The sequence below is a fragment of the Diplotaxodon limnothrissa genome, linkage group LG23 (genome assembly GCF_057381915.1).
Source record: "Diplotaxodon limnothrissa isolate DT_005_m linkage group LG23, D_limnothrissa_male_GT1.1, whole genome shotgun sequence".
Taxonomy (NCBI): domain Eukaryota; kingdom Metazoa; phylum Chordata; class Actinopteri; order Cichliformes; family Cichlidae; genus Diplotaxodon; species Diplotaxodon limnothrissa.
This window is the reverse complement of record NC_140617.1, coordinates 12,404,989-12,424,757: the sequence shown is the minus strand read 5'-3', so window position 1 is coordinate 12,424,757 and position 19,769 is coordinate 12,404,989. Positions and strand designations below refer to the sequence as shown.

General features: G+C 40.8%; 1 protein-coding gene across 7 annotated transcripts in view; it reads right to left on the bottom strand.

The window, feature by feature from the left end:
* celf5a (cugbp, Elav-like family member 5a) overlaps positions 1-19,769 on the bottom strand; it is a 190,233-nt gene that overhangs the window by 48,002 nt on the left and 122,462 nt on the right. Inside the window, exon 5 of one of the 7 annotated variants that reach the window (XM_085348866.1) lies at positions 5,486-5,501. The exons of the other annotated variants lie outside the window; for them this stretch is intronic. Within the exon in view, the coding sequence (XP_085204992.1) occupies positions 5,486-5,501 (16 nt within the window). The remainder of the gene's footprint in view (positions 1-5,485; positions 5,502-19,769) is intronic. 7 annotated transcript variants of the gene reach the window in all.

Genomic DNA, 19,769 nt, shown 5'->3' with positions numbered 1-19,769 from the left:
TGTGTTCGTTGTCGGCTCGTCTGCGTTCTATGGTGTTCTGTTCCTGTCTCTGCGTCTCTCTGCCCCGCACCCCTTTTGTATGGTCTCAGGTTTATCATTTAGTTCTCCCAGTTTACGTTTCTTCAGTTGTTTTGTCATGCCTCACTGCCTGTTTTTGCCACTCCACCGCTTGTAAATAAACACTCGAATCATCAGTCACTGCCGCATTTTGGGTCCTCCTTTTCCCCCACACCACACGGCTCACCCCGCCAGCCGTGACACCAACTACATGCCTAGGTGTTGATTTCACACACCTGGGCTAACGGGACTGAAAACACCTGAATTCAAACATCAAGAAGTGTAGCTCAATAATTCGGTCTATATAGGGTACAGCCAATACAACAAAAGAACGACCAGCCTCCTCTTACAGTCCAAATAAATGCATCCCAGGTAAAGTGGGGATTAAATTGACTGCGTGGATATCTCTGCGCAATAGAACCGCACTTTTAAAATCCACTTTAAGTGACGAAATATTAAGGAACTATACTTTATTTATATTTACACTGAGCTGCATATTATACAGAACACACCAAATTAACAGGTGCACCTATGAGTGTAACAGTTTAGTGGCTAAGTGCAGCAACAAGCAGAAACAGTGTATCTAGTCAAAAATAAGAGTATGTTATAAAGAAAAATTAAATCAAATGAATTGGGAATAGTTCATGAAACTCGTTGTACCGGCCACAGATGAAATAAACACATTACACTACACTCTTGTGTCTGAACTCTGACCTGGCCATGTAAATCAATCAAGTTCCAAAGGTCCTTATTTTGCTGCTTATTCTTGTCAAAATATGGAAACACTGAGAGAGAGACCTTTCTTGTATTTGAAAGAAAACAGAGGACACTGACTGACTGGCCAGAATAAAAAGCCACATAACTGTTTAAGCATGAATGTCTGAAAATGTTCTTTTCCTCTTCCTTTTGGAGCAAAGGAAGCTTTCAAGGTCCAGAGATTGTGAAATGTTATTTTTCATCTGACTTTGCTGAGGCAAAAGAAACCCTGAAAAGCCATGGTTACAGCAGTTTAGTAACCATCCTATTTCAAAATTGAGGTCTTTTCAGATGTTGTGTGCCATTCAGACCTCCTGGGACTCTCTGCAGTGTGCTGCACGAGGCCTACCATGCCTACTGGATAAAATTGTGGAATTTTTTTCTTTTTTCCCCCCAAATACACTATACCATCACATATTTCTTCCTTACCAGTTCACAGTTTCCTTGGAACCATGCAGAGTAGCAATGGAGCTAATGTGTTCTGGTGTAAATGAGTGCTCCATTTGTTCAGCCTTACTCACTTTTGTTTTTGTGCCCTAAACTTGTAATTCAATGCACAATCATTGCATATCTCTTGCATCAATTTGTGTATATTGCCAAAGTCTGTAGTTGTGTATGTTCTGCTGCTCTGGTTGGTAATTTCCGAGCTCCGATTCATGCAATCGGCGTTTGGGCTCTGAGATGCCTTATCTGCTGTGACAAATAACTGTTGAGCAGCAACAACAACAGCAGATTATCATGCAGAACAGAGCCTTTAATGCAGCGGCGATACAAAATGAAAAAGCTGCGAAGAGGCATGATGTTATAAACCACTCACTTAATTTGCTGCAGAACAGTTTCCTTCTATCACATTAGAGCTGTTAAACAGGACCGAGTGCTGCACAGAGATGTTTTGTCCCCACTATATGAAAACTCATCTTCTCATCAGTAGCGCCTCCCAAGACTATTGTCTTCACTCATCAGTAGATGAACAATAAACTTGTTGTGCTCCAGATATCCTTGATAGTTATCTTCAAAAAAATACCACTGGGATTAGGCCTAAGAAGAAGTGTATGAAATATACACCATGGTAATGCAACTATCAGAAAAATAATAATATTTCTTGATTTTTACTTAACCCTATTCCCCACCTCGCTCATCTCCAGCTCCAACAGACAATTTAGGCTTGTCCTTGGCTCAAAGGCAGTACCGCTTGAAGTGCCTTTATATTTGGTGCAGACACACACATCAAAGAGACCAGGAGCTTATTTTCAAGTATTTTGCACCCTGAGGCTAGGAACTACTTCTAAGGCCGCTGTATTCACTGTAAATAGCTTGGTTTTCTGTTCCAGCAAAGCACCGTCTACCAGACAGCTGTGGGCATGGGCTTCCGTGCTCTCCTATCAGAGGTAAGATTGAAAAATAACTGTGCATAATAGTTCTGATGATTGCTTTCCTAAGGTGTTGATCGGTAACGCTCACAACAGCTAAAGCAAGTCAGCCAGGGGAAAGGCATCCAGAGTATGTTCTGCCTCTCACCTTTGAAAGATCAAACTTCTAGTTGTGTATTTGATGGTGCGGCCCAGTGATGCACTACAAGTTTCTAAGCATTCCAGGTCTCTTTTATCCAGTGTTAGTCTTGCGAGGACGTAAACACGTTTGACATCATGGGACTGGATATAAAGAGCGTGCAACTCGGGGCAGATTTTATAGGAAGTCTGCGTATTTTAAGCTGTTATTTTGCAGATTGACATTAAACACAAAAAAGTTAGGGGTTTGTGTTCAAGGCATGACAGGTGAAAAGCAAAAATGGGTAATGATAAAATGAGATATGACTTGGCGCATCCTGATGCCAGGTTGAATAAACGGAGGTTAAATTTGATAGGATACGACATGAATTTTACCATCGGATAGTGTCAAACTAACAAATCAAATATAAACGTGGCGTAGCATTTGTCATATAAATGTTTAGCACAGTTGTGGTTGCATTGCTTAGTCAGATTGAGAACAATAAATAAATACAGTTTCATAATCTTATGTAGATTGTATGTATTGTGTCTCTCCTGAGTTAAACTGCACAGAGGTAAATTGGTGAGATTCAGCTCAGGTACTCAGTAGACTGAGGAAAATAAGCCGAAAGAACAGAAAAACAGGCCAAGAATTGAATGTCAGAAGCTATCTTTTCCCTCCCTCTTTCAAATAGCATCAATCAACATTAAAGATAATGGTATCGTCTTCACTTGGTAGTAGAAGCGTGCCCTTTAAAGAGAGCTGTTTCAGTTTGCTGTATCTATTGCTTTGTCTAAGAGCACCCCCTTTATAGTGATGCCTTTCTGTTTTTGTAACGACTTCTGTCAGACAGCAATTCTGATGCCTCGGAGTGCTTAACATCATCCAGTCTTCTTCCTGTGATTAGCCCCATGCCTTCAACCTTATATGAAAATTCATTCTAAATGTCCTCTACAACCTATAAAACATCCATACTGACTTGCGGCTGCCAAGCTGCAGGGTGTTGCTAATCAGTTCCCTCTATGGTCCATTTAGCCTCTGTGTCATTAAAGATAATACAAATAAAATAACAGTTAACATGAAGGCACTTTGAATCATTCCCCTAAAAAAAGCAAAATCTGCCTCCTTCACCAACTGTCAACGATTTGCACTGGAAGAAAATTTTATTTTATTTTTTACTTTCCTAGTCTTGCCGTTCGTTTGTGCAGAACAGATTCCAGTTAATTACAAGGCAAATGGTACAAAATGTGCTCTGTGACCATTACAATCCTGTTTGCCACGCTCAGCAAGGATGCATTGCTCATCACACCCACACGAGCGCTGTGCACAGATAAACGAAAACACATAAAGACCCCAGTTAACACACATATGTACACTTCTGTAAAGCATCCATGAGCATGGGTGTCTGTCTTTCCTGATTAGACACATGCATCATTTCAGCTTCACACAGATGCAGGATTTCAACACTTTGCTCTACCCTCTCTTGACTTTGACCAATATTGTGAAATTGTGGTATTCAGCAATGGAACTTTAATGAAAGGTTTTGCAACGAGGAATAGACGCTTGGTTGATCTAATGAGATCCCTAACTGTTTCTGCCATCTGCCAGACCCAAGTCATGACATTAACTATGCAGCCATGCTAAGCTTTAAACCTCTTTTAGATGAAGCAGCCCTCTTTGCTTTATGCAAAATGCTGATGGACAAACAAATGCACACATATCTACTTTCAATAAAACAGTAAGTGCACTGCAGTCATTGTATGCTCACAAAGAAAAACGACCCGCTTGCCTCTGTGCAAAGCAAACTTTCTATCTTATTTCACTTTTGTAGTAGTATTAATGTATCCCACGTATGACGCCTTGCTTTAAGCTATACTCATCTGCAGTATTCAAGGGTGCCATTGTTCCACCTGGTTGGGGAGAGGTCACTGCAAGGGAGGGGAATAAATGCTTAGTGATTGACTAGTCTCTGTTGGAGAAATGAGTTCTCCATTCAGTCCCAGGCTTCCAGAGGTGAAATGTCCTTCACAAAAGCAAACACAATCTGACAGGGCCCTGCAACAGACTCAAAGGCGCAGCATGGCACACGAGTATGAAGGCTCCACGATCCTATCCCTTTCCTGCGACCTGTCTCCAATTTGCACACTCACTTAGGAATCTGAAAACATTAATATGATCATTTGGGGTGTGATGGCATCAGCCACACAGGGGTAAATTAGTCCATTTTTTACTTTATTAGTTTGCTTTGCAGTTTTCTTCATTAATCATTTGGTTAAACAGGTAACTCAAAGAAAGAGAAACAATTAATATAACAAAACATTTTAGAAAAACCACACAATGTTACTATGTGCGCGTGGTTTGGGCGGTGGCTGTTTTCTGTCTGGGCAAAAGGCGTGGCTGAGGACTCTGGGAACAAAATGCCTGCTCAGCAGGACTAACCATGGGCTTACCAGGAGCAGGGGTGTTTTAGGTTTAGTTAGGTTATTCTGTGCTTAGTTAATATTAGTGTGTGTTTTTGTTTTTCCCCCCTATTGTGTTCAAATGGTTTGGCCAAATCATTATAAAAGCTACCCTCATGTGTCTTTGTAATTAGGTCAGTTTGTGAGTTAAGTTGTGTTTCACTTTGTTTTGTTTAAGTTTCTGGAAAGTCTTTTTTGTAGAGTTATATTTAGTTGACCTCTTTTATGGGCCTGCTAAGTATGTTTTTGAATTTTGTTAATTTCGGACTTTTTGAGGGTTAAAATAAAGAAAACCCTTTTTGAAGATATTTTTTTGCCTGTGTCCTCTTTGCTTTGGCTGCTTGGTCCCTCACAGGGGACTTTTCCATGAGTGTACAGATATGTGTAATGTTAACATCAAGCTTAGATTTGTCTTTGAAATATAAATGGAGCGCATTTATCTAAAGAGACAGACTGATCGTTTATTTTCGGTAGAGCATACAGTATCACGGCAGTTCTCACAGGCTACCGCTGTTCCAGGTTGGGCCAGATCTGGAGTCCCTCCTGGAAAGTAAATTAAAACCCGGAGCAACCATCAGAGACTAGTTTTCCCTTCCATGCTTTAATTGCAGTAATTGCTGCTGCATATCACATCTGCAACTAACTGATGGATTTGCCAGTAGACCTGAGAATGGCTCGGCTCAACTGTGAGCTGCCGTTCATGTTCAGAAGGCAGCGGCTTTAACCCTTCTGTGGCTGGCGCTAGTAAGAATTGAAGGCTATTGAATCTTGAAGGCTAGTCCTAACATTTGCCCACAAAGTCTGCTTAATTAGAGAAGAAGATAAGATAAGATAAGATAACTCTTTATTGTCATTGCACAGTCATACATAGTACAGTAGTACAATGAAATTGGAAAAACTGTCCTACGTCGGCACTACATATAACACAACACGACACGATATGACACATCACAACGTAACAAACAACACAACACAGTATATTAACTTAGTATAAAAAAGAAGAATAAGTGTATGTGTATTGCACACTGTTATTATTGCACATTAATTATTATTGCACCTTGTTATAAATATAAATATTATTGTTATCGTTTTAAACATTGTTACCTCCCCCTAAAAAGTCCAGGGAGGTATCCAGTCAGGTCAGCTATTTACATTGATCAGGGCTATTGCCCTGTTGTAAAAGCTGTCCTTGAGTCTATTTGTTCGGGACCTCAGCAGCCTGAACCTCCTGCCAGACGGCAGCAGCTTAAACACCCGGTGTCCTGGGTGTGTGCAGTCCCGTAGGATGCTGCGTGCCCTCTTGAGACAGCGAGTGCTGTACAGGTCCTTCAGGGAGGGAAGAGGATGTCCAATGATTTTTTGGGCCATGTTGATGACCCTCTGGAGTGCCTTTCTGTGTGCTGTGGTGCAGCTGGAGAACCACACACCGATGCAATATGTCAGCACACTTTCAATGGAGCAGCGGTAGAAGACGGTCAGCAGCTCCTTCTTCAGGTCCATTTTTCTGAGGATTCTCAGAAAGTGGAGACGCTGTTGGGCCTTCTTTAAGACCGCAGAGGTGTTAGAGCTCCATTGGAGGTCTGTGTCTATGTGCACACCCAGAAACTTGAAACTGGAGACCCTTTCCACGCACTCCCCGTTGATGCTGACAGGCTGCAGCTCGGACTTCCTCCTTCTGAAGTCAACTACCAGTTCTTTTGTCTTGGTGGTATTGAGGTCCAGGTTGTTGTCTGCACACCAATCTGACAGCCTCTGAACTTCAGCTCTGTATGCAGTCTCATCTCCCCCTGAGATGAGCCCCACCACAGTGGTATCATCTGCAAACTTGATGACTGTGTTGTCTGGGTGGGAACTAACACAGTCATGTGTGTACAGAGTGTACAGTAGGGGACTCAGTACACAGCCTTGTGGAGAGCCGGTGTTGAGGCTGAGGGCTGAGGAAAGATGAGGCCCCACTCTAACTCTCTGTACACGGTCTGAGAGGAAGTCTCTGATCCAGCGGCAGGTGGTGGAAGGAAGTCCAATTTCCAGCAGTTTATCTATTAGTCTGTCCGGGAGTATCGTATTGAAAGCAGAGCTAAAGTCAGGTTGGGTTTCTGTTATACATTGGTTTTGCATGAATAATTCAAGGCACACGAGGCTCACCGTTGTTTTTCAGGCCCCCTTTTGCTATTCACGTTACAGAAGAAGCTCCAGCGGAATAAAGGAGAGTTTCGTTCTTTCAAAGCAAAAAAGAAAAAGAAAATGCTTACATGAAAAATCATCACAGTCATGAAAGTTTAACTCATGGCTACTAGCTTGTAAAGGCTCGTCAGTAGTCAGAAATGTTCTCTTACTTCTTGTGAAGATAGAGACAAGTCCCTTTAGTCGCAGACATGCAGTGTAATAGAGCAAGGCTTGTTTAGGAGGCCAAACTACAGAACTAGCAACAAATTATCTCTGTACAAAAAGGAAAAAGAAGAGTAAACACAGTGTGTGTTCATGTATATAAAAGAGAAAAATAAGCGAAAGACACGTTTGCACACGTGCAGGAATATTTGAAAGTAGTTGCACAAAAAAGGCATACGTTATGCATGTGTTTGGAGATGTGCTGTGTGTTGTGGTTGAGGCAAGCAGTGATCTATTCTTTCCCATTACCCTACTGCATACGTGTGGTTCATTTACATTCATGGTTATCCAGATAATGAAGCTTTCAATCCGGGGGATCCTGTGGTGAGAACAATGAACCCAATTACCTCCCGCCGCTTGTGAGATGGGATGGCAGACTCTGAGACAGATGGGAGAGGCTACACTCGGCCGGCAATCCAATCACATTCATCTTGCCTGCTTCCCGTTTCCCCCGTTCATGTGTTCTTCAGCAACTTATCAACAGGCAGGGGCCAGAGAACCTGGGATCATTACATCACACGCAACAATTCTGCAAACACACACGTGCACGAACGAATTCCCCGGGGTCCACTCGAGCCTCCGCAGCCTCGCTCTCCATGCCCCACTGCTGTCATGCACATCAGGGTTCTCGCTTCCTTCAAACACAGCGCTTCGCAATGATCTGTGATGAGTTTGCATCCTTCACTTGCCGTAGGAGGAGGAGAAGGCGGTAGGATAAAGGTTTTGTGGGTGAGGTAATATCTACCTCAATCTTGATCTCCTTATCAGTCAGCCAGGGTATGCCTAAGAACATTCCTAATGAATAATGCAATATACTCAACTTTCCTTTTTCTAGCATAAAATATGCTCCGACTGTATAATCATATGCTCTGCCTGACATATTTCAATGATCCACTCAGCAAAAATTACTCACTGTAACATCAGCCCTCGCCTGTGTGTGCAGCATCATGGCAGATAATGGATAAAGTGTAAACAAGAAGTTAAACAAGCTTAATGAGCAACGATTTTCATTGTGTCTCTGATGCCCTCCCAATAACTAAAACACTGTTGAATGTGTTTATTTACTAAAGACTTTCTATGTAAAAATATAAAGCTACATAATAATAAAAACAAAACATAAACGTCTGGCCACTTATGTGATTTTATTCAGCTAGAAAGTTTGCCTACTTTTTATGCATCTTCCCGAAGTTTCCGAGCTAAGAAAAAGTCTAATATAGCTCCTCTAAGAGAGGGCTTGACATTCAACAGTAGCCAATGATACAGACTGTGCCTGGACTTAGACGATGCTTGAGGGAATGTATTCCACTACTAGATAATTAGCTGGTGATTGCATGAAAGCTGATACCGATTCTGCATAATACTCCAATATTTTCTGCATGCATCATGCAAAATATACCCTTATCTCATATTCTTAACCCCCTTTGGCCCCTAATTTTGACACTGTGATCAATAGTAATTGACTTTTTGATCAATGTGTCTCTTGAAGTTTTCCGTGAGTACTGCCACCACTTATGTCCACACTGGTGTAGGGCAGTGTATGGTTTGCTAGTGAAGATGTGCATGTTAATGTTTATAGCAGTGACACAGATGTGGCAAATAGGTGATGAGGTGACGATGAGAGTTGTTGTCTCGTGTGTGCATTTACACACCCACATCTCTGCCCAGGCACGCCTATGTGTTTCTACACGAGCACGCACACTAGACACACAAAGGCAGACAAAGACTGCGCATACACTGAACCCTTGGATGCATTATTGATAAGCTACTAATTACGCTTGTTGCAATTTCAGCTGACCTTTCCCGGGAACATCCAGGATCATTAGAAGCTGAATTCTCCCTTGAAATTGCAAAGGTAATCTACAATCCAGCTTCCTCGTTCTCCTTTTACCCCCAAAACTACCACAATCCTTGCTTCCAGAGATTCACTGCAGGATGAAGACGTGTTCTTCCATCTCAAAACAGTAACGGAAAAGATGGGAGAAAAAGCGATGAACGGCAGGCAATGGAATGAAGGAGAACAGTGGGAACACTACAGTACATCGCTGAGTTAATCTTAAACTTCTACACTCCTACACTTTAGGGTTATAATGATACATAGCTTTACAGACTTCGATTATGACCACTTGTTAATGTTATGATCTTTTAAAAAAGATTAAATACCTGCGAAGTTCGTTGGACAAACAAATTGCAAATCTAATAACCCTGGTGTAACATATTCAGTTCAGTTCAATTAAATTTTAATTATAGTGCCAAAGTGCAACAATAGTCACCTCAAGGGATTTAATATTGTAAGGTAAAGACCCTGCTGTCAGATGACTGCCTATGAGCAAGCACTTGGCGACAGTGGGAAGAAAAAAAGCTCCCTTTAAACAGGAAGAAACCTCCGGCAGAACCAGCGAGGGGGAGGCGTCTGCAGTGACCGATTGGGGGTGAGGGGAGGGAGACAGGACAAAAGACAAGCTATAGAAGAGAGCCAGAGATTAATAATAACTAATGATTAAATGTAGAGTGGTGTATTATCACATATTGAGCGAAAAGAGATGAGTGAAGAAGAAGAAGCACTCAATGCATCATGAGAAGCCGCCAGCAGCCTGGGCCTATTGCAGTGGGGGGGATTCAGGGTCACCCGATCCAGGCTATACGCTTCATCACTGGAGATGATTCCACAGAAGAGGGGCCTGAAAGCTGAAGGCTCTGCTTCCTATTCCACTTCTAAATACCCTTGTAGGCCTGCAGTCCATTAGTGTAGTGCTCATATTGAAATATGAGGTATTTAAGACAAGATGGGTCCTGATTATTCAAGACCTTGTATGTGAGGAGAAAGGTTTTAATTTTTTTTTCTGGATTTAATAGGGAGCCAATCAAGAGAAGCTAGTATGGGAGAAATATGCTCTCTGTTTCTAGTTCCTGACATAAACAAACAAATCAGATAATGAAGTAAAGTTTTTTGGGCTGAAATGTGCCATCAGGACAGCTTCAATATATCTAGCAGTAAAAAAAAATGTTCTTCCAAAAAGTTATTCCTTCATTTGATGTTTCGATGGCACTGCCTAACACATCAGTCAAAAGGTCCCATAGGTGTTCAACTGGGTTGGCATCTGGGGACTGCAAAGGTCAGAGCGTTTGGTCCACATACTTTCATCCTCATTTACGCATCTTGTGAACTTTCATACTCCATGGATAAGGCACTGTGTCATAGAATGAAATCATCAGGATAGATATGATTCATAAAAAGAAATAGGTGACCACCCAGAAACACTTTGTATTAATATGCAGTGATAAGTGGGCCTAAAAAAGGGGTCGGCAACCTGCGGCTCTTTAGTCTTTATTTTGCGGATCCGGGTGGTTTGGGAAATTAAATTAGGTATTAAGTATTAAGTATTTAGCTGAAGTGTATTTTATTTGTGTTTAGTTCTTTTTTAACTTGTAGTTCTAAATTGGAAGATTATTGTGATTTTGAAATATAAAAATAAAATTATATCTTATTATTTTTTTCATCGCTCAAAATAAGCGTCACACTCGCGGAAGCCGGTATACCCGCCGAAACGCCGTGCATTTATCGAGACTTTCGACCCCAGGTAGGCCAATTATGGATCTTCGGATCCACATTATGTCGGCAGCTGTTCTCCACCGTGAACTATGTTAAAAACAAACACCGCTCACGCCTCACAGTTGGTTGTTGTATGCATACAGCCGGCTGTAGCTTTTCAGCTCACAGCCTGACAACACAACAGCAGAGAGAGCGCAGACTTTAAGGCGGCGAGGCGTGACTGTGGGTGCCGCTCAGGTACGTCCTCCTAGACCACGCCCCGCCACACACATTAACCAGGTAAAATACATATTTAGGCAGAATTTTGCAAATATCTATTTTTCTTTTTTCAGCAACAGAGTGCTTTTTTTCCAATTATTTTTTAAAAGTCAGCTCAAGGCTCCAAAAGCCCAAAGGCGATATAAGGGTGGCGGCTCACAACAGTTTTTGTTTGCTACATGGATCATTTTAGTTCAGCTGGGTGTCTTTCCTTTTTTTATATTTCTTTAAGAGTTCAAATCGTGTTAATTACATAAATAAAATGTAATTTTCTCTGTAGCACTTCATGGATTTCATAAGCAACACAACTTAGTTGTTCTGTGGATTCTTTTAAAAAGCAGTTAAAAACTTTTCTGTTCAAACAAGCCTTTTGTTGATCTACGTATTTTATATTATTTACATTATTTACATTTGATCTTTTACATTGTGTATAATGTCTATGGATTGTATTGTTTATTTTAATATTTGTGTACAGCACTTTGTGACTGCCTGTCTGTGAAAAGCGCTTGATAAATAAACTTTACTTACTTACTTTAGTTGTTCACACAAAACATAAAGGTAAAAAAAAACAATATATACAGTGTTATCTTCATTTTAGATGTCAAAAAGTATTTGTGGCTCCCAGTGTTTTCTTTTGCGTGGAAACCGGGTCCAAGTGGCTCTTTGGGTGTTAAAGGTTGCAGACCCCTGGCCTAAACCATCCAAACAAAATGCTGACCTAAATCTCCTGGCTGTAGGGGAAGGTTACGTTTCCCCAGTTTTTCCTTTAATTTGTCAAAAGTCTTTACAAGTTCCGTTTTAGAAGCCAAAGCAAGATCAATCCCAAAAAATAGGACAGGCAGGAAAATTAGACAATGCCCAATGTGTCAACACTAATGCTGATTTTTTTAAGCAGAAGCCAAAACCTACAACAATCACATTCTTCAAAAAAAACGGCTTTCTCTGATGATAAAGCGTAAGAAACAAAGAGTAGTAGCAAACAGCAATAAATCCTGCTACTGACTGGGTGTTATCTGCTATTATCTTTAATGAATAAATGCATGTACAAGTACTGTATCCTTGATGAATCATCTAAATACATACAATAATCCTCCTGCCTCCTAAAAGATGCAGAAGTTCAGAGGAATGTTATTCACATTTTTACAGAAAGAAAATATATCGAAACATTTCCAGTATGTCTGACAAACAACATATATTTTATTTTTCTATATTCATGTTAAAAATAAACCTCTGTGGAAGTGTATGTTGAACATTTTAAAAGCTCACCACAGTACTCAAAGATCAAAGATCATTTCAGCGGTTGCAAACCTACCAAATAGCCTCCCACATGTGGGCATCCAGTAAAATGTCAATATCCACTGAGTGACCCTCCCCTGCTGCCTGATCTCACAATCTATTTCTTTTGTTTCAGTTCTTTGAATGTGCCTGTGGGAGACATTCTCTCTCATTGCTTGAAACAGTCTGGTCTGTCCCAGATCAGATTCAGATTCCTTTATCAGTCAGTGCATCGCAGATGTGTTGCCGAACGAAATTACGAACACAGAAAAACACAAAAAAACAATAACTGTATTCTGTTATAAGGTTGGATATCTCTTTGAAAAGAAAACAATGTATATGAAGTAATGAGGTTAAAGCAGAGAGCTTCAAGGCACTGTGAGTTTGCGCAGACTTAAAAAAAACAAAACAAACAAAAAAACCACCCATAAACACGCCAATTCTACCCATAAGAAGCAAGCATACCTAAAGAATTATTTTACTCTTCGACTGCAATCAGATTTTGTTGGTGATGGGAACTGACTCGGAACCAAAATAAATAGATAGTAAGCAAAAAGGGCTGGGAACAGCAGTTTGCTGGCAGCGCTCTGAACCAGGTGAGCTGGTGCAGGCAGGGACGACACCAGCCAAAGGATTAATGGTCTCAGGGGAAGCCAAGGTAAGCCTGCTGCTCCTGCTTGACATCTTTGTACTTGTAAGAGCACAGAAATTAGCCAGGCAATGCAGTGAGTAATGGCCAGGGTGCTTCCATCAGTCCCATTTAACAATGCATGCAAAGCCAACAGAGGAAAATGCAGGGAGAGAGAAAGAAGTAAATGCTCTCTCGGGCATGTGTGCAGAGTTGCATTTAGCAGTTTATCACATAATATATAGCGCTGTAAATGCAACAGAAATATTACACTTTCCCCCCGCCTAATAGGATACATACATCAAATATCAGACTTATAGAACAGGATTTATTTTCATATATCACTTTTAGTAGAATTCACTCATTTTGTTTCCGTCGAAGACAAAAGAACATGTGAAAAATGAATAAACAACAACACACTAAACGATTTCCCACAGCACGTTCTGTAGCTTTAATGTAATTTAGTGATTAAGATAAAAAGATTTTTGAAATTAATATTACTCTTTTGAACCGATTTAGCAGCGCATTTGTGTTTGAGGAACTTTATGATGGGATGATGTTTGAACATTACGATACTTTTGGAGTCGTTCAGTGATGTACAATCATCCGCCATAATGACTCACACTGGAAAAAATATCAAAACGCCCACATAGACTTCTAAAACCATTCCTGCAGCACAATCCACTTATCCACTATCCATCTGCTTGTTTGCTCCACTCATCATTTGTCAGTACTTTATCTGACATGAAGTCAAGCCGACCTCAGTCACTGCTGTCTGCAGAGAAAAAGTTGCCCCGGGGCCTTAAATGATGCTCAATAACGGCTCATTTTAAGAAATTTGTATAATCATTGATTCGGCATCTTTATAACAGAGATTTTTTTCATCTTTATACCAATTTCTTCTCCTCGCTACAGTTTTAAATACATTTTGATTATATGTCCTTTTCACAATTTGTGAGTTTTTCAAGCTAAAACACTGCTCATTGGCCTAACTGTTCTCTGTATGCTCTTTAAACAAGTATCTACATACGAACACGCAAAATCTGCAGGAAAGACACAAAATTTTAAGTACTATAAGGTCCACTTGTAGTCTGGGTTCTATTGGCCAATCACCAGTTTTGGGCAAGTTACTTTGAAAAAGTAATTAATTATAGTTACTAGTTACTTCTTCAAAAAAGTAACTGAGTTAGTAACTGAGTTAAAAGATTCTAAAAGTAATTAATTACTTGAAAAGTAACTATTGCGGACCCCAGAGGGTCAAACTATTGTTTGACCCTCTGGGGTCCAGGGTATAATTGGCCATTTTTAACTACTTTTGACTTTCCGTCTACATTTCACCTTTAAAAACGATTTACTTTGCCTTGTTTGGTATCATTCTTTTCAGCACAACCTCACGTGTCTGAATTTACAGTTATGTTTTCATTTTGACATATTGTATTAACACAACTGATCTAAAATCAGACAAAAAAACATAAAATTCGAGTAGAAAAAGTTATATTTTTTACTGTAATAACCACAAACATGTTTATTGAATTATATTTCGTAATTTTAAATGCAAATATAAATTGTCACTTTTAAAATCATATGCACAAGTTTTGCAAACAAAGTTATTTGCAGCCATTTACCTTTTACCCCCCCCCCCCCTTTTTTTTAATAACCATTTCAAACTATTTACAGAATAATCAGGTGTTCTGGATTCAATAAGATGCCACACAAATTATTTGTGCCACTCCAAATATTTCTGCCCACTATAAAGGAGAACATCACAGCCTGATACCTGCAGGTCTGACAGCAGCAGGTGTATCACTCCTGTTTCTACCTGGAGACAGCAGTCGCCTCATTGTTCTGACACACAACACAAAACTATCCACAACACTACACACTAACTACACAAGACAACACATTAACTACACACTCCAAACACGCTAAACATCACAAATCGCTCACATCTCAAAACTCGTGCGCTCTTTTTCTGCTGTCTCTTTCTTTCTCTCTGTCTCACCCTCACCCCTAAAACTTCCCCCTCTTCCTAAACAACCAAATGTAATGTTGCCATATCGTTTTTGATTGGTCGACATGGTGCATTTTTCCACCAACACGAAAGGGCAGGGTTTTTTTTTATTTAAATTTTTTTATTTTTTGTCATAAGCAGAGAGTGCTTGCTGCGCTGTCCTTAGACAGTAAACGTGACGAAACTATTGAGGAAAAAACGCCGCGTATATATCGTTTATCATGACTCTGGTTTTACGTGGCCTATCAGCACAATTTAAAAACTGGTATATATCACCTTGTTGCTTTGTCATCTTGAAGTGGTTATGTGATTGGCTTACCACGACTACTTTATTCTTCCTCAGTCAAACAGCAGCACTCATGCGATTGTTTTGCCCCCTTAGCTCCAGGTGTTGTGCCAAAAAGTGATCATCGGGCAGAAAGTGATTGCCGTCCGCGGGAGCACGTAGCAGCTTAAAGCTGTAGCGCCCAGATTACTTACAGCTACTTCCATGCAGCTGATATAAGATGCGGTAAGCTGAAGACAGCTTCAACCGTCTATTTGTTGAAAAATAGTAACGCGACCGCACCGCATTTTCTTTTTAGTAACGGTAACGGTGTTGTAACGATAGAAAAAGTAATTACTTAGATTACTCATTACCGAAAAAAGTAACGCCGTTATTTCCATCACTGCCAGTCACAGACGAGGCTTTGGATGCATGCATAGCAACAGAAGAAAACAGGCATTGCATTTGCTTAGGTGCCATATTGAAACTAGGCCCTGTTCTCTGATCTCAAAGCTTTTTTATCATCTAAACTTCATCTGCATGAGTGAAGAGTTTGTTTACACAAATAAATACTTGAAATTTATTTCAGCTATAATACATTTATTAAAATTTGAGTAGGCTGCTTTTCACTTCGTCCATATGTGCAATGTTTGTACTGTGAAAACGGGGACAACATATTATGGTGAGTTCTGACAGCAGTCCAGACCTATGTGGTGCTTAGGCCCCTCCAGATGTTCAGATATTGTATCATACTCACACTCCTCAGAGACTTATGTCCCTGTACACACCAAATGTCAGTGACTCGCAACGTGCTCAGAATTGTGCACACTCATATACACAAGATAACCACAAATCGTGCGCACTACTTACATTTTCTCAAGCACACTCAGCTGGGTATCAATGTATCTATATTTCTACCAATTTTGTTATTTTACACACAACTTTGGTTGCTTTGAAAAGAAATTCTAACCAATCGTATGCACAAAAAAAATCACGAAGACCCACACTGTGATTAGGCTTGGAAGCAGATTTTTGTCACCATTTGTTAAATCTAACCAAGGCATTGGCAACAGAATAAAACTGTCCTTGGTTTCATAGTTGCTTTCACAATGTGGACATTTTTGTAGTCACAAATTTTGAAGAACCATACTAAACAATTGGACCACAATATCTATCTGAACAAACAGATTTTCAGACATTCTTAAGCCTTCCTAGAAAAACATTGTCCTCTTGCACATTTTATTTCCTTCTGTATTTATTACTATAAACCTGCTTCTCACAGAGCACCAGCTAAACTGTTTCCAGTTGCCTCCAAAAGGCTAGTAAATATTTCTGTTGTAATAGAAGTTTTGCCACTACTATGTCTTGCAGCACTTTGACTTTCTCTCGTGCAATATTTTGACTAAATTTCCACTCAGTTCTTTTAATTGTGTCATAGGAGACACATGTGAGTATAATACAAAACAACCAAAACCGGTTTTCCTTATTCTTTTCCATATGGGTTAGTACTTCCACACTCGCCTATCCTACTTTTCGTGTGAGGAAATCAAGAATGCATAATCCTCCATGGACAAGAATGGATGAATGAAGAGATGGAGAAATGAAGGGATGAGGTTTGGTCTCCCAGCTGTATAAAGGTTTACCCTTAGGTTTACCCCAGCACGCTGGTTCCTACTAATGACCAGAGGCCCTGAATTCCTCTGGCTCCCCTGGGAAAACAGCTGCTGCCATCCCCAGCTTCTCCACAGGCTTTGAAGGAAACATGGCAGTAGTTGAGCGGGCTACACTCCTGCCAAGCAGAGCAGCAACTCAGGGATGGGGACAGACAGGCTTGTTGTGCCAGCAGGGTGGCTAAGCCTGCTGAAACCCTATCCAGCCAATTACTCCCTCCGAATGCCAAGCTAGCTCTCTAATGGAGAAACCGGGGACCACACGCTGTTTGGCCCCCTCGCAGGTTTGCAGGTTTTACAGGTAGGTGTTACCTAAGAGGCAGTAGCACTCCCTCTTTGGGTCATTTTTTTCCTGCCCTTTCTGACAGGTAAAACTGAACAGAAAATAAGTTTAGTATGAGTCTCTCCAAACCACTTTGTTTAAAATGACAAATTCTTTTTAGATCTCTTGTTTCAGTTTGCCATCCACTCACACATGGCCCCTGGTTGAGCTTACCCTTTAGACCATTTGCAGAGAAAAAGAAACTGCTTTACAGAAAAGTAGTGAAAATGGCCAGGCCAGAGGGGGTGGACGCCTATGGTTAGACCACCTAATCATTCTGTCCACGTTCCTACTGTTCAGATAAGCAGCACAGTGCCTCCAGTGAGCCTTTCCTCCATTGAAGGCATACATATACTTTAACACAGCTAATTTGTGCAAGTCTTGCAACATTTGCACACCATTTAGAGATACACTTCAGATTTCACTAGAGAGCCAGTGGACCGTATGGCGGGATGGGGGTCAGAATAAATAGAGCTGCTACAACACGGGATGAATAAATTCCAAATAAGTATTGTTTCTCCAACCATTGTTCTCTGTCAAAGCTGTTGAAGTAGCAATCAATGCTACTGTTATTGTAAATGTCTTCTAGCAGCTGTCGGTAGACTTTAAATTGGGAATTGTTTAGCTGGAGTTACTTTTAATTAGGTTTGGATTGTTTAATCACAAAGAAATACCTGTGCTTTTCTGTAAAATTGTTAAAAACAACCAATCACGCTGAAGAGATATATGGAATTACACTGGCGAGAAATTAATTTTATTACACGTGGCAGCTTCTAGACTGTTCCTTTTCCCTCTGTGTTTATAAAACAATTTGGGAGAGTCCGCTGTAACAACTTTCCTAACAATGTGTTATCAGACTGAGAAAAACAAGAGAGAATCAATAGGACCTGTGGTCATGTATAATTTGCAGGACAAGCACTTGACTGCCAACAAATAAAGATTTTTTCCCCCCCCCTCTTTTCTGCACGTTGCATTCAAGGATATTTGTAATAGGTGGCTATTTTCACCAAGATCCTGCCTGCAAGTCAGCTGAAATGACAGAATTCCAGTGAGCATCGCTGTCCTCGTGTAACCAGGAGGCCTGAACGTGTTCTTCACTCCTGTGTTTATATCCATGCACAAGCTCAGCTGAGACACACTGACAAGCTGCACTTTGCACAGCTCCTAGCCAAACCACACTGGCAAAAAAAAGAAATCTTTTTAATTGCATGGAGAGTAGTGTGCAATTCCCAGCAATTTTTGTGCCGTGGAAAATCTTTGTCTAACCACAGCATGATGTTGTTTGTGTTTGCGAGTGTGCGTGCGTGCATGTGTGTCAGGTTGGTTGGCAGGCTGTAAGGCTGCCTTGGCTAGTCAGAGAGCTCTTCTGCCTGAACCAGCTGGGCCCTCCTGTCTCCCTCCAAAGCAGTCAGTGCAGACCACATGGTCTCACCCCACTCTGAAAGGTGCCACTGAGCCTCACACAGCTAGACACACACACACAAACAGGATGACACATAGAGTGCAAGCCCTAAGGCCGACATATTCCAAGGAATACCTTCTGCTGTCTACACACTGCAACCTGACCTGTTCAGCTGAGCCATCCATTCACAATTATTTGGATAAAACAAGCCAGACAAACACATGTATGAGAGCACCAACAGAACCAACACGAACCAACATGAACAGAGTACAAGCCTGAATATTTCTGGTAACTTTACAATTTTTTGATACGCAATTGGATATAAACAAATTTCTGAGTATTTGCTATTTACTGAATCAATTCTACATCTTCACATTTTATTTTTACGTTTGATTTTAGGTTATATGAAGATATTTCAGTAGCTTAATTTTTTGCCTTCTTTAGCTGTCCTTAAAAAGTCAGTCCATATACATAAATTCAGAACAAACAGGGATGAATCACTGGTATTTATCTGTGATTCTTTATTGTTGAGTCTTCATACATCTTTCACTGCGTGACTACAAATGTCCTCCGGTGATTTTTATGTATAGAAAAACACCCTATTTATACTTTGCTTTGTCAACTGTGTTATTCTACAACAAGGCTGAGCTTTTGAACTGACCCTTGTTTGATGGAGAAGCTATTTGCTCATCAGAGGTTAATTTTATCAGTCTCTCTGGATGAGGTCACTAAGGTGGATAAAGATAAAGAGACACGTTGTCTAGAGAAAAAAAAGCATGAAGAGGAGAAGAACAGCAAAAGCTAGATGCCGGGAGGTCCGTGTCACATGGTCGGCCCGGAACCTCGTGGTGGAGGAAGTGCACTTCCCCTGAGCCTTTTTTACCCTTTAGCTGCAGTCAGGCTGAGTGGACAGAGGTAGGTGGAGGGAGTGTAAGGAGAAGAGGGAACGGCAGAAAAAGCAAGACGAGTGAGCCGAAGAGAGAAATGTTGCATTGAATCCTAATGTCAGATCAGAGCTGAGCTGAACGTTGAGGAGATCTCTCCTGCCAGCAGCGTAAGAATAGGCATCTGTATCAAGGGTAAAAAATATTGTGATCTCTGATTATTCCCTGTTTCACCTTTCATTAATATCATCCAGATAGAAGGCAGAGCAGCTTGACATCCACACAGAAGCGGGGAAACATATTTTGCAGGCACGCTAGCGAGATAGCAGAGGATTCTGACAGAAGCCTTTGTTTTC